General features: G+C 49.8%; 1 protein-coding gene across 1 annotated transcript in view; it reads right to left on the bottom strand.

Annotated features, from left to right (window-relative positions):
- pald1a (phosphatase domain containing paladin 1a) overlaps positions 1-14215 on the bottom strand; it is a 77892-nt gene that overhangs the window by 35713 nt on the left and 27964 nt on the right. Inside the window, exon 18 of the mRNA XM_083634449.1 lies at positions 12382-12522. Within this exon, the coding sequence (XP_083490575.1) occupies positions 12382-12522 (141 nt within the window). The remainder of the gene's footprint in view (positions 1-12381; positions 12523-14215) is intronic.

Genomic DNA, 14215 nt, shown 5'->3' with positions numbered 1-14215 from the left:
TCCTGCATATCCCAAATGGTTTAGTGGCATTTGAGCCACTTGGCCGGTGGGATTGTATTCCCTGAGGCATTTGTTCAGTGTTGGGAGCTAGCTAGTGTGAAAGCTAAGTACAGTTTTTGTTGTGCGAAATGAATTGGGGCTTTGCTAAATCCATCAGATAGCCCGACCACAGCTACCGGGGGCATGCTTAAACACTCAAGCATGCTTTTCAATGTTGTTATTCCTGGTAGGTTTAGTGTGTGTGGGGGCAGGAAATCACAAGCCCCTTCCGCGCAGTGCCCAGTGAGGTCCAAAGCACCGTCCTGGGGCCAATGGTTAAGAGGGGGGTGGGGGAGATGAGGGAGGTCAGGGCAAGGGCCAGGCCGGGGCAGTTCAGTTCTTCAGGGGCAAAGGGGACAGACACAGCCAGTGATCAGCATGTAGAGTATGAGAGCAGGCAGGGTGTAGAATGAACTATCATAACTGCAGAGTCACACAGGCTGCAAATCCCTCTGCTTTTTACTGCTTTGCCCCGCCCATCTCTTCTCTGACTGCAGATTTCCATGTGTGTGTGTGTGGGATGCACGGTGCATTGAAAGGGAGTTTTAAAACACACTTGTTCTAACCAAATTCTGCTTCCTGTGTGGAGGCACTGTGGACTAGGCATCGATTCCTAGGCTCGCCCGCTGCACGGCCTCGCCCGCAGCTCGGCTGCTGCATGGACTCGCCTGCTCTATTGGACTATAATGCACTATTCCAGCTGAAAGTAGCAGCCACCTAATGGATCATGTCATACAAGACACCAGTTGGGAATAGAGAGGCAAAGTGAACGTCACCTCCTGCTTCACTGCACTGTACCAGAGATTTTAATCCGTTATTCATTTTCCCCATAGACATTTCGTAAAATGCTTATAAAAAGAGTTTTACTTGTTCAAACCAAACGGTACAGATATATTTAGAAACAGGAGAGATCGCATAACATTTAACTCGCAACTGTGTATTTAACCCGCATTTTAAATGCGGGTTTAAAGAAATGTTCTATGGTCTCTCTCGATTCTAAATATAGCTGAACTGTTCGGTTTGACCAAGTAAAACTCTTTTTATAAGCATTTTACAAAATGTCTATGGGGAAATAAATTGCGGAAGAAAATCTCTGGTACAGTGCTGAAGCAGGAAGTGACGTTCACTTTGCCTCTCTATAGACGGTTTTCACAGAACTGTCAGTCCTGCTCTGCTTCTCTTTTTTTTCTTTTCCTGTCCATAGCAAACACTGCAACAGGAAGTGAGCTGGGGTTCAATTTTGAATGTTTTTGTTGTCAAATTAAAACCGTCTATAGAAACACTCAGTAGACCTATTAACCAAGTTCCATTTGAAGTCGCTTACTACAGCTGTGGAAACTCCCTTAAAATAAATGTTCTGAATAGCAAGGGGCTAGAGCAGCTGCTTATCCCCCCTGCCTCACCAAGACCCCCCCCCCCGCCTCACCAAGCCCCTTCCCCCTGCCTCACCAAACCCCTCTGGGAAGTCCCTGGAGATGCTTTATTTACCCGTGTACCCCCCTAAGCACGCACGCCGTACACGCACGCGCACGCACACACACACACTCCCAAAGAGTTCACCTGGTTGCACCTGCTCAGATGTGATTTAAAGAAGCTGGCAACGCAATTTGGTCAAAAGAAGTCATTTCGTAGACGGCTGCTGCAAATATTGCTATTATGCAAATATTGCTATTGGCAGTGGCATTTGAGAGGCTGGGAATTAGGAGTAAAAACAACAACCCCTGGCTCCCCCCCTTTCCTCCCCCCCCAGCCTGTGCTGGATCTGACTGAGAGGCTCTTTTCAGAGGCTGTGAGGCCAACCAGCACTTCAGCCCAGAAGGACCTGTCTCTGCTTCAGGTGGCTTTTTCAGGCTGCTTCTGACGCCAAAATATTTCCTTTGGCCGTCAGAGAGCTCCACCTTGTGATTGGCCCACTTATGTCAAGCGGCCATCCTAATTGAGAGGACAACTGTAAACAGGGAAGATCCTCGAGCCAAATGACGTCTGAGTCTGAGAAAAGGACGCAAAGCTGCTAAATGCCGGTTCCATAAGAGCTGGGGCAACTACGTCACGTCTGCGCGACAAACACGAGGCATTGTGGGTAAATACGACGGACTGCTGTACACTAGTGCCACTCGCCGTTTACTTCAATGTAAAATAGCGGTACCAAAAAACTCAAGTAAAAAAAATTAAATCATTTCATTGGCATTGGGCAAGATACATGGAAAATAGTCATTTGATCCATCTTCAGTAATGTCACTCATGTCTGTTATGTGACCTAGTTAGCGCCGCTGTCTGCCTAGCATTTGAATAAGGGCTCGGTATTGGAAACTACGCAATATTTGGGAATGCTGATTATGCAAAACTTCAGATAACAACATTGTGTGGAAGGTAGGCACTGTTTTATTGTGATTGCTAAAGTGTATGTAGCATACGGCCAGTTTAGCGGAGCCTGCAACTCCGTATCGGGGAGCTCTTTCAAGACGAAGAAGAAGAAGGAATGAGTCTCGCGTCAAGGCTTTTGAAGTTGGCGACTTACGGTTTAAAACATACAAGTTGAGACTTTTGATGGAAACATATAGACATTTTATGAATACTTGTAAGCATGTCTCTAATTCGGCAGACACAAATTTCCAATAAGAAGCACACATTTCAAATATATTAAAATGTTTCGCCGGTGATTCCCACAGCGCTCTACCTGCAAAATACACAGTGGAGGTAATACAGCAGCAGAATGAACCACTTCCAGACATGAGATTTTACGTTCACAAAGTGCTTCTTGGGAGACAATATGTATGCCGAATTGGAGAGTGGTTTTCTAACGATTCGTAAAGGTTTGTAAATTCTGGTGGTATTCAATTTACCGATAGACAGAGCCACATTTAGTTGCCAGATGAATGGAGTTTGGTGTGGCTGCTACTAGCCTAGCCGCGATTGTCGTACTGGACCACAATGCAAGCGCTCCTCACCCGCGCTTACGTCACGTGCCCCAGCCCTATTGGCCAGTATGGTTCACTGACCCCTCCCGCTTGTCTGCCTCTCACCATTCCACTCCTCTCTCTCATTTGTTGACTTCTTTCTAATCCCTTGTTCTTGTTTCTTTGTCAAACTCATCTGGCTGCCAGTGTTGCGGTGGTCTCCTCAACCCACTAAACCCTCCAGTCTTTTGGACTCAGTTCCTCCCCCTGCCTCCCTGAAGATGTCCGTTACCTTTCCTCAGAAAACCTGCTCACAGCATTCTCCCCTTTCTGAAAATATTTTTCCACTGCCCCGTCCAAACCATGAGGCCCTTTCTTTGGACACCCGTACACACAGCATGCTTGGTTGGCGGTCATCCCCTCCAGCACCACGCGTTCTAGTTTGCCCCTTTCAGCACTCAGGAGAAGAGAACTCATTGATTTTCAGCAAGAGATGTAATGGTGTCGTCTAGTAACATGCTGCTCCTATACTCAAACCCAATTCACCTTATTTTTGGCCCATACAAGGACGCTTCCGCATGACGTCATTTTGTAATCGTCTTTCCGGTTTTAGACACGTAAGTAGATTACGTCTACCGCAGTCATTTTTAGACTTGCCAAAAAGCTGTTTTCAAGCAAAATATATATTTTTTTTAAAGTTTTAATATTTTTCGGGTGAGAATGTAACATATATGTGACCAGTTTATCAGAATAACGCCTATTTGTAAATATTTAACGAGCAGCGAGGACTGGGAGCGCTGGCTGTGCTGACACCGGTCGGACTAGCTGTCAACCCCTACAGTAGGCTACTGCCTGGCAGTGAGAAAACACTGTCGACGTGCTTTTGTAACTAACGTTAAATGCCGACCGGGTACAGCCATCGGCTCCTCGCAGCAGTAACGCTATGAACATGTAACTGAAGTTGGCCGCAGTGTAGCTTAATTCTGAATGTTGCCAAACTTCATTCATTATTATAGTGACATTTTGTTTTGAAATTGGCCGCCAACTAGCGCTGAACCGGAAGAACAAATACAATTGCGGGTAACGCGGAAGAGAGAAAAAGTGGGCGTGGTGAATAAGGTGAATACTCAAACCCAAGAGCGTGCTGAGATATGACACAAGAAATGAGGACTGTGGGGGGGAAAGGCGACAGATACACTGCGGAGCGCGTCATCATTCAGAAACCACGCCCAAAACGGGGGAAAACACAAACTCCCGTCCAATCCTAGCGTTCTCCTATGTCGCGTGCATGGTCGGGTCTTGCACAAAAACATGGTATATACGGAAGATGAACACTCCAACTTACTTCATTGAGAGCAACATCCACATTTTTCTTCTTGCCAAATCTCAATGGCTTCCTTGTTTTCCTCGGGAGTACAAAAAAACTTTAACTGGTGAATTTTTACATTTGTTGTCTGCGCAGCCCACCACACAACAGCTTTTAGCTATGTTTAATTCAAGGAAAATGACGCTGGTGTGTGGAAATGAACGGAGCTTTTCCCCCGTGATGGGCGTGGCCTATTTCATGCAGTGTCTCTATACAGCAGAAGCTCTTGACAGTCTCGCTCAACAAAAACGGATAGGAGTTGGGTTTCTGAGATTGTCTCAAATTTCCAATTCAACCCCCCCCCCCCATTTTTTAAGGTGTATTTATTGAAGCAAAATAGCCATTTTTCCATAAACGACGTTTCACCCACCCTTTGATAGGCTTTTTGATGACCTTTTGATGTGGCCTGCTGGGTGGAAAGCGTGCAATGTTGAATAATCACGATCGCCGACGAAGACATTTGAGGTGATGAAGAGTGTATGTAATGAGCAACACAAGTGTTCACATCTTGTAGAATCAGAATCCCCGCTCGCCTCCAAATCCTTTGCAATTATTATCAAATAAATCCAAAAGGCCTGTTTCTCATACCGAGCGCAACAACAACACACCTGTAAACAACTACAAAGCCAACAACACGGCTGTAAAAAAAAACTACAAAGCCCACAACACACCTGTAAACAACTCCAAAGAATTGCTGAAGGAGAGCAAACAGCGGGAGAGAGGTTATCGGAGCAAACAGCGATGTGCGCCGAGCGCTCGGGGTGATTCTGTACCTCACACCGACACGACAAAGGAAAGAGGAGAACAGAGGAGGAGGCGGAGGAGAGGAGAGGAGAGGAGAGGAGAGGAGAGGAGAGGAGAGGAGAGGAGAGGAGAGGAGTGGAGAGGGGAGGAGAGGAGAGGAGAGGAAGCAGCCTCTCTGCAGCGTTGGCCCCGCTGCCTGCTGGGGGAATCTTATGAGGTGGAACAGGCCGTGCGAGTGTGCGCTGGAGAGTGGGAGTGAAGGTGGTTAGTGAGAGTGGGAGAGAGTGAGAGTGAAGGTGGTTAGTGTGCGTTGGAGAGTGAGAGTGAAGGTGGTTAGTGTGCGTTGGAGAGTGAGAGTGAAGATGGTTAGTGTGCGTTGGAGAGTGAGAGTGAAGATGGTTAGTGTGCGTTGGAGAGTGGGAGTGAAGGTGGTTAGTGTGCGTTGGAGAGTGGGAGAGAGTGAGAGTGAAGGTGGTTAGTGTGCGTTGGAGAGTGAGAGTGAAGGTGGTTAGTGTGCGTTGGAGAGTGAAGGTGGTTAGTGTGCGCTGGAGAGTGAGAGTGAAGGTGGTTAATGTGCGCTGGAGAGTGAAGGTGGTTAGTGTGCGCTGGAGAGTGAAGGTGGTTAGTGTGCGCTGGAGAGTGAAGGTGGTTAGTGTGCGTTGGAGAGTGAGAGTGAAGGTGGTTAGTGTGCGTTGGAGAGTGAGAGTGAAGGTGGTTAGTGTGCGCTGGAGAGTGAGAGTGAAGGTGGTTAGTGTGCGCTGGAGAGTGGGAGTGAAGGTGGTTAGTGTGCGCTGGAGAGTGAGAGTGAAGGTGGTTAGTGTGCGCTGGAGAGTGAGAGTGAAGGTGGTTAGTGTGCACTGGAGAGTGAGAGTGAAGGTGGTTAGTGTGCTCTGGAGAGTGAGAGTGAAGGTGGTTAGTGTGTGCTGGAGAGTGTGAGTGAAGGTGGTTAGTGTGCTCTGGAGAGTGAGAGAGAGTGAGAGTGAAGGTGGTTAGTGTGCACTGGAGAGTGAGAGTGAAGGTGGTTAGTGTGCGCTGGAGAGTGAGAGTGAAGGTGGTTAGTGTGCTCTGGAGAGTGAGAGAGAGTGAGAGTGAAGGTGGTTAGTGTGCACTGGAGAGTGAGAGTGAAGGTGGTTAGTGTGCTCTGGAGAGTGGGAGAGAGTGAGAGTGAAGGTGGTTAGTGTGCGCTGGAGAGTGAGAGTGAAGGTGGTTAGTGTGCGCTGGAGAGTGAGAGTGAAGGTGGTTAGTGTGCGCTGGAGAGTGGGAGTGAAGGTGGTTAGTGTGCGGTGGAGAGTGAGAGTGAAGGTGGTTAGTGTGCGCTGGAGAGTGAGAGTGAAGGTGGTTAGTGTGCGCTGGAGAGTGGGAGAGAGTGAGAGTGAAGGTGGTTAGTGTGCGTTGGAGAGTGGGAGAGAGTGAGAGTGAAGGTGGTTAGTGTGCGTTGGAGAGTGGGAGAGAGTGAGAGTGAAGGTGGTTAGTGTGCACTGGAGAGTGAGAGTGAAGGTGGTTAGTGTGCTCTGGAGAGTGGGAGAGAGTGAGAGTGAAGGTGGTTAGTGTGCGTTGGAGAGTGGGAGAGAGTGAGAGTGAAGGTGGTTAGTGTGCACTGGAGAGTGAGAGTGAAGGTGGTTAGTGTGCACTGGAGAGTGAGAGTGAAGGTGGTTAGTGTGCTCTGGAGAGTGGGAGAGAGTGAGAGTGAAGGTGGTTAGTGTGCTCTGGAGAGTGAGAGTGAAGGTGGTTAGTGTGCGCTGGAGAGTGGGAGTGAAGGTGGTTAGTGTGCGCTGGAGAGTGAGAGTGAAGGTGGTTAGTGTGCGCTGGAGAGTGGGAGAGAGTGAGAGTTAAGGTGGTTAGGGAGACGTCCCCCCCCTCCCCCTTTTTTCCCCCTGCCCCGCTCTTCTGCTGCTGGCTGCCGGGGTTCAAGCAACATCTGGCACTGTTTATCACCTGGCCCCGCCCCCATGGCCCCGCCCACCACCTCATGGAGGAGGGAAAGGCAGAGAGGGAACACGGTGCCAACCTGAGGTCCTCCGCACACGCCACGGGCTCATAGTGGGGTTAAACTCTGAGGTCCTCCGCACACGCCACGGGCTCATAGTGGGGTTAAACTCTGAGGTCCTCCGCACACGCCACGGGCTCATAGTGGGGTTAAACTCTGAGGTCCTCCGCACACGCCACGGGCTCATAGTGGGGTTAAACTCTGAGGTCCTCCGCACACGCCACGGGCTCATAGTGGGGTTAAACTCTGAGGTCCTCCGCGCACGCCACGGGCTCATAGTGGGGTTAAACTCTGAGGTCCTCCGCGCACGCCACGGGCTCATAGTGGGGTTAAACTCTGAGGTCCTCCGCACACGCCACGGGCTCATAGTGGGGTTAAACTCTGAGGTCCTCCGCACACGCCACGGGCTCATAGTGGGGTTAAACTCTGAGGTCCTCCGCACACGCCACGGGCTCATAGTGGGGTTAAACTCTGAGGTCCTCCGCACACGCCACGGGCTCATAGTGGGGTTAAACTCTGAGGTCCTCCGCACACGCCACGGGCTCATAGTGGGGTTAAACTCTGAGGTCCTCCGCACACGCCACGGGCTCATAGTGGGGTTAAACTCTGAGGTCCTCCGCGCACGCCACGGGCTCATAGTGGGGTTAAACTCTGAGGTCCTCCGCACACGCCACGGGCTCATAGTGGGGTTAAACTCTGAGGTCCTCCGCACACGCCACGGGCTCATAGTGGGGTTAAACTCTGAGGTCCTCCGCACACGCCACGGGCTCATAGTGGGGTTAAACTCTGAGGTCCTCCGCACACGCCACGGGCTCATAGTGGGGTTAAACTCTGAGGTCCTCCGCACACGCCACGGGCTCATAGTGGGGTTAAACTCTGAGGTCCTCCGCACACGCCACGGGCTCATAGTGGGGTTAAACTCTGAGGTCCTCCGCACACGCCACGGGCTCATAGTGGGGTTAAACTCTGAGGTCCTCCGCACACGCCACGGGCTCATAGTGGGGTTAAACTCTGAGGTCCTCCGCACACGCCACGGGCTCATAGTGGGGTTAAACTCTGAGGTCCTCCGCGCACGCCACGGGCTCATAGTGGGGTTAAACTCTGAGGTCCTCCGCGCACGCCACGGGCTCATAGTGGGGTTAAACTCTGAGGTCCTCCGCATGCGGGCACATATTATAGTGGGGTTAAACTCTAGGACGGGGGTTGAGGTCACTGCGCTTTTACCTCACACCATTCAAAATTGAAATCGTTTGTTTGCAATTAACATGTTACTACTGATTGGATAAAGGTGAAAATTCACTTCCTGAGTTAATTGATTTGAAACGGAATCGATCCCAAATGTTCCCTGGAGGGAAAGGGCGACCTGAGGCCAGGGGAGGTATTACTGGCATCAGTGCATTCATGAGGGACGCACAGCAGCTACAAGCCGGCACACTTACGAGATGACAAAGTAGAGCAAGAGAAAGACACACTGCACACATCCCACACAACACAAACAGAAACACTAAATATCACCACTATGAGACAGACACGAGAGAGAGAGAGAGAGGGAGAGAGAGAGGAGAGAGAGAGAGAGAGAGAGAGAGAGAAGGAGGGAGAGACAGGGAGAGAGAGAGAGAGAAGGAGAGAGAGAGAGAGAGAGGGAGAGAGAGAGAGAGAGAGAGAGAGGAGAGAGAGAGAGAGAAGGAGGGAGAGACAGGGAGAGAGAGAGAGAGAAGGAGAGAGAGAGAGAGAGAGAGGGAGAGAGAGAGAGAAGGAGAGAGAGAGAGAGAGAAGGAGAGAGAGAGAGAGAGAGAGAGAGAGAGACCGAATAAGACAATGAGGTCCATTGATATAGTGGGGACGGTGCTGGGTACCTCCAGCACCATGATGGCTGCCGGTGCACAGAAACACATAGATGATATATAGCATTACAAATGGCTAAAACAGAGCCTTGGTCCTATAGACAGATGCCACAGCTTCAGGACAGAAGCAAAACGCTGCAGTCTTCACAACACACCACTTGACCCGTGGGCATCATATTCAATATACACTGCATGGGCTAAGTATTAGCTCAGCTTCCTGATATAGAGCTACAGCCTCTTTTACGCAATCCACATTTGAAAATGTCTTCAAATCACCTTCCAACCAGTCTGTTTCTCTTTCACTGCCTTTCTTTCCCCCTTTGTGACTAGTACACATTTAATTAGGCACGTCAAATAAGGGATTCACCTTATCAGTGTACTTCCTGAAAAGAGTCAAGTGTTTCTAATATTTTGTCCATTCATTGCATGTAGCAAACAACTGCAGTAATTGAAACCTGTGCGGTATTTGATACTGATGATACCTCGGTCAGCAGCACTGTGTGTTCATAAGCCAAAGTCAAGTCTCAAGATCCCTCAAGTAATCACTCCTTCTACACAGCCCTATTCCTACACACTTTTCCCCTTTGAAAGCATTTACCAGCCCAGCCAATTTCATTGAGTTGAGCCGTGAGATAACTTATCGTGTTCAGCTCCTTCTCCTCAGTCTGCAGGTCCACAGTCAGTAATCTGTGCCTACAATAGTATTGGATCACTCTCATTCATGTCCCTTGGGTCCAAACTGTAGCTACAAAGATTAAAACAAGTTCTTGACGCCATCTATGGGACTCACATGGAAGTGTCCACCTAAATGAAGGCTGGCACGCTGCACGTGTCTCTGCATGAAGACTACACATTTCTAAATTAAACCGCTGTGAGAATATGGGTGTGATCTACCAAAAACACACGAATTCAGATAAGTGTCCAAGAAGTTGAAAAGTATAGAAAATGTCCAATACCCTCCTGTGACTGTGTATGTTTTTGAACACTCAATGTCCTGTCCTATTGCAATTACATGCATCTACATGGTGAATTTGCATTGTATGGGTAAAGGTACCAACTCACAAGGTGGCCCTAAAACACACAAACTTCTCCACTACACTGTAGTACCATGTTAGAGTGCCTATGTCTCCACTACACTGTAGTACCATGTTAGAGTGCCTATGTCTCGCCATCGCCAGATTGTCCATGGGGCCTAAGGAAGTGAATTCCCCATTAATTTTTCCATTGACATTTTGCAAAATCAAAATAATTGTACTTGGACAAACCAAGTGATTCAGCTACAGTATATTCAGAATCACCAGAGACCATAGAAGATTTCACAGAAAATATAAAATAAACATAAAAAAGATGACCTTTTTGGTCCGAGTGAACTGTCTCTGGTGATGTGAATATAGGTTGAGGTCTCGTCATAGACAATGGGTTAGCTGACTCAGCCTGGCTGGGGGCGGGGTCAGGGTGGGGTAAATTCCGCCATTCTATCCATTCAGCAAAGTTAGAATTTAGCTGATAGCCCAGCCCAGGCAGACACGATCGGGGATTTAACCACCGCAGTGAACGCACATCTGAGCAGACGTCTTGTGTTCTGCTCTAGAACCCCCAAACATGTAGTTTAGAGCCGCAGCACCGTCTTTTGGTGAGTCAGCCCATGAGATATATGGGCGGTTTTACCCCACTCGCGCGCCAGCCGTTTAACATTTTGTGGGCGTTCCCAGACATGCGGACTGTCGCTATAGCTGAACTGCTTGGTTTGTCCACGTAAAACTATTTTTCATAAGGATTTTACTAAACATCAATGGGCAAATGAATGGTGAATGAAATCCCTTAGGCCTCATGCCCAACCCAGAAGAGGGCGCCCGTCGCACGCAGCTTGCCCGCTGCGCGGCCTCGCCCGCAGCTTGGCTGCTGCACCATTTATTGCATGAATGGAAATACAGTTCTCTTTACAGAAGATGCTCCCCCCTGAACCGGCCCAGCAGCATGCTACGCCGAGCAGGGAGGGCAGCAAAATCCCCCCATGATGGGAATACAAGATTAATTTAAAGCCATAGTGAGTAACAGAGCAAGACATGGAAAACATGTTCACTTTTTGAGCCAAGCAGACTCTGAGCTAAAAAGGTGGAGGCTGGGGTGGTGGAGGCAAAGCATTGCCAGAAGCAGCGGTGGAGCAAAGATCAGAGTGAGAGAGGAGGCCGTATTTAAACGGACCGCCTTATTGTGAGAATGGCTGTGATTGGTGAATGAACAATGATCCAATCCGCAGCTGACAGCTGGATACAGCTGGGGCGTACCTTGTCTCAAATGAACATTTATCATCTTAACTTCTTTGCTTTACTGGTGTCCGTGTCAGTGTGTAAAGTGACACTTGTGTTTGAAATTCACTTCAAGTCAAGTGGATGTGATGCATCTCAGCGACTGGTCAATAATGACTGCTGTAGGAACATTTGTCCTCTGACAGTACCTGTCTGTATGTGCAGATGGTCTCTGTCAGGTTGTAGTGCATGGTCATGACAGTACCTGTCTGTATGTGCAGATGGTCTCCGTCAGGTGGTAGTGCATGGTCATGACAGTACCTGTCTGTATGTAGAGATGATGGTCTCTGTCAGGTGGTAGTGCATGGTCATGACAGTACCTGTCTGTATGTGGAGATGATGATCTCTCTCAGGTGGTAGTGCATGGTCATGACAGTACCTGTCTGTATGTGGAGATGATGGTCTGTCAGGTGGTAGTACATGGTCATGACAGTACCTGTCTGTATGTGGAGATGATGATCTCTCTCAGGTGGTAGTGCATGGTCATGACAGTACCTGTCTGTATGTAGAGATGATGGTCTGTCAGGTGGTAGTGCATGGTCATGACAGTACCTGTCTGTATGTGGAGATGATGATCTCTCTCAGGTGGTAGTGCATGGTCATGACAGTACCTGTCTGTATGTGGAGATGATGGTCTGTCAGGTGGTAGTGCATGGTCATGACAGTACCTGTCTGTATGTGGAGATGATGATCTCTCTCAGGTGGTAGTGCATGGTCATGACAGTACCTGTCTGTATGTGGAGATGATGATCTCTCTCAGGTGGTAGTGCATGGTCATGACAGTACCTGTCTGTATGTGGAGATGATGGTCTGTCAGGTGGTAGTACATGGTCATGACAGTACCTGTCTGTATGTGGAGATGATGATCTCTCTCAGGTGGTAGTGCATGGTCATGACAGTACCTGTCTGTATGTGGAGATGATGGTCTGTCAGGTGGTAGTGCATGGTCATGACAGTACCTGTCTGTATGTGGAGATGATGATCTCTCTCAGGTGGTAGTGCATGGTCATGACAGTACCTGTCTGTATGTGGAGATGATGATCTCTCTCAGGTGGTAGTACATGGTCATGACAGTACCTGTCTGTATGTGGAGATGATGATCTCTCTCAGGTGGTAGTACATGGTCATGATAGTACCTGTCTGTATGTGGAGATGATGATCTCTCTCAGGTGGTAGTACATGGTCATGATAGTACCTGTCTGTATGTGGAGATGATGATCTCTCTCAGGTGGTAGTGCATGGGGGTCATGGTCTCGCTGACCGAGTCCAGGGCCATGTCCACCTCCCTCTTCATCCGGTGGCCGTCAGGCAACAGACGCACCAGTCGCATCACTACCTGGACACAACAAACACAGCGACACAGTTAGTGCCAATTATTAACCAATAAGAACATCAGGCTCTACCCTCATGCCATGCCTAAATGTATAGTGATGTACTACGGCACCAATCAAAATCAAGTCAATCAAATGAATCGAAATATTATCGAAATCGCAATATGGGCAAGTGCAATACGAGGGATCAGCCGAGCAGCATTTTTGTAAACAAACCGCGTCACTGGGTGGCAACAGCAATGGAACCCTATGGAGCCCAAGTGGCGCGAGGCTTGAGTGTCTGACTCTAGCCAGCTAACTCTGTTTACATTTTAAAAACTGTGACAGTTCACACAACTTTAACACGACATGCATATATTATACATCAAACTCTTGAGCTACTTCTGCTCTCACTCAGAATGTCAAAATATAAGCGATGTGATGTATAGTTTTTGAGATATTAACGTTTGTTTGGCACAACTCATACACACACTGCCGCGGGGGTCCGCATTTATGGGTGGCAAGTGATGTGATGTCACGCTGATTTGTCCTATCCAAATCACAGGATTTTTTTCAGTGAAAATAAAAAACAACAACATTCCCACTAAAATCAGGATTCATATCGCAATCATAATACCTAAAAAATAAAAATATCGTCATGATTTTTTGTATATCATTCAGCCCTAGTCCCTTTGTACAAAAGCCAGCTGATAGTCTGTCACTCGTGACCTCATTGAAATGCACAATGGTGTGTATGTGTGTAATGTTGACCTAGTTGAAGTGGGGAATGACCCCCCATGTGCATGTGTGTATGGTACACAGACACAGACACACACACACACATACACACACACAGTGTGGCAGTCTGCTGCATCAATCCATAACGAGCCATGAGATGGTTGGTGTCCCCAACTGCAGCCGGCCCATTTCACTTGCCTTAGATACTAAGGATGATGGTAGCCAGGTGGCTGGGTAACTAAGCTGAGAAGCAGGCAGGTGCGCGGGCGGGGGCGAGAGCCGGGGCAGCTGGGTAACTAAGCCGAGAAGCAGGCAGGTGCGCGGGCGGGAGCGAGAGCCGGGGCAGCTGGGTAACTAAGCCGAGAAGCAGGCAGGCGAGCGGGCGGGCGGGGGCGAGAGCCGGGGCAGCTGGGTAACTAAGCCGAGAAGCAGGCAGGCGAGCGGGCGGGCGGGGGCGAGAGCCGGGGCAGCTGGGTAACTAAGCCGAGAAGCAGGCAGGCGAGCGGGCGGGGGCGAGAGCCGGGGCAGCTGGGTAACTAAGCCGAGAAGCAGGCAGGCGAGCGGGCGGGCGGGGGCGAGAGCGGGGGCAGCTGGGTAACTAAGCCGAGAAGCAGGCAGGCGAGCGGGCAGGGGCGAGAGCTGGGGCAGCTGGGTAACTAAGCCAAGAAGCAGGCAGGCGAGCGGGCAGGGGCAGCTGGGTAACTAAGCCGAGAAGCAGGCAGGTGAGCGGGCGGCGGGGGCGAGAGCCGGGGCAGCTGGGTAACTAAGCCGAGAAGCAGGCAGGCGAGCGGGCGGGCAGGGGCGAGAGCCGGGGCAGCTGGGTAACTAAGCCGAGAAGCAGGCAGGCGAGCGGGCGGGGGGCGAGAGCCGGGGCAGCTGGGTAACTAAGCCGAGAAGCAGGCAGGCGAGCGGGCGAGCGGGGGCGAGAGCCGGGGCAGCTGGGTAACTAAGCCGAGAAGCAGGCAGGCGAGCGGGCGAGCG

Source organism: Poromitra crassiceps, assembly GCF_964638095.1.
Source record: "Poromitra crassiceps genome assembly, chromosome: 4".
Lineage (NCBI taxonomy): Eukaryota > Metazoa > Chordata > Actinopteri > Beryciformes > Melamphaidae > Poromitra > Poromitra crassiceps.
Note: the sequence above shows the minus strand (reverse complement) of the source record. Positions and strands in the feature narration are given on the sequence as shown.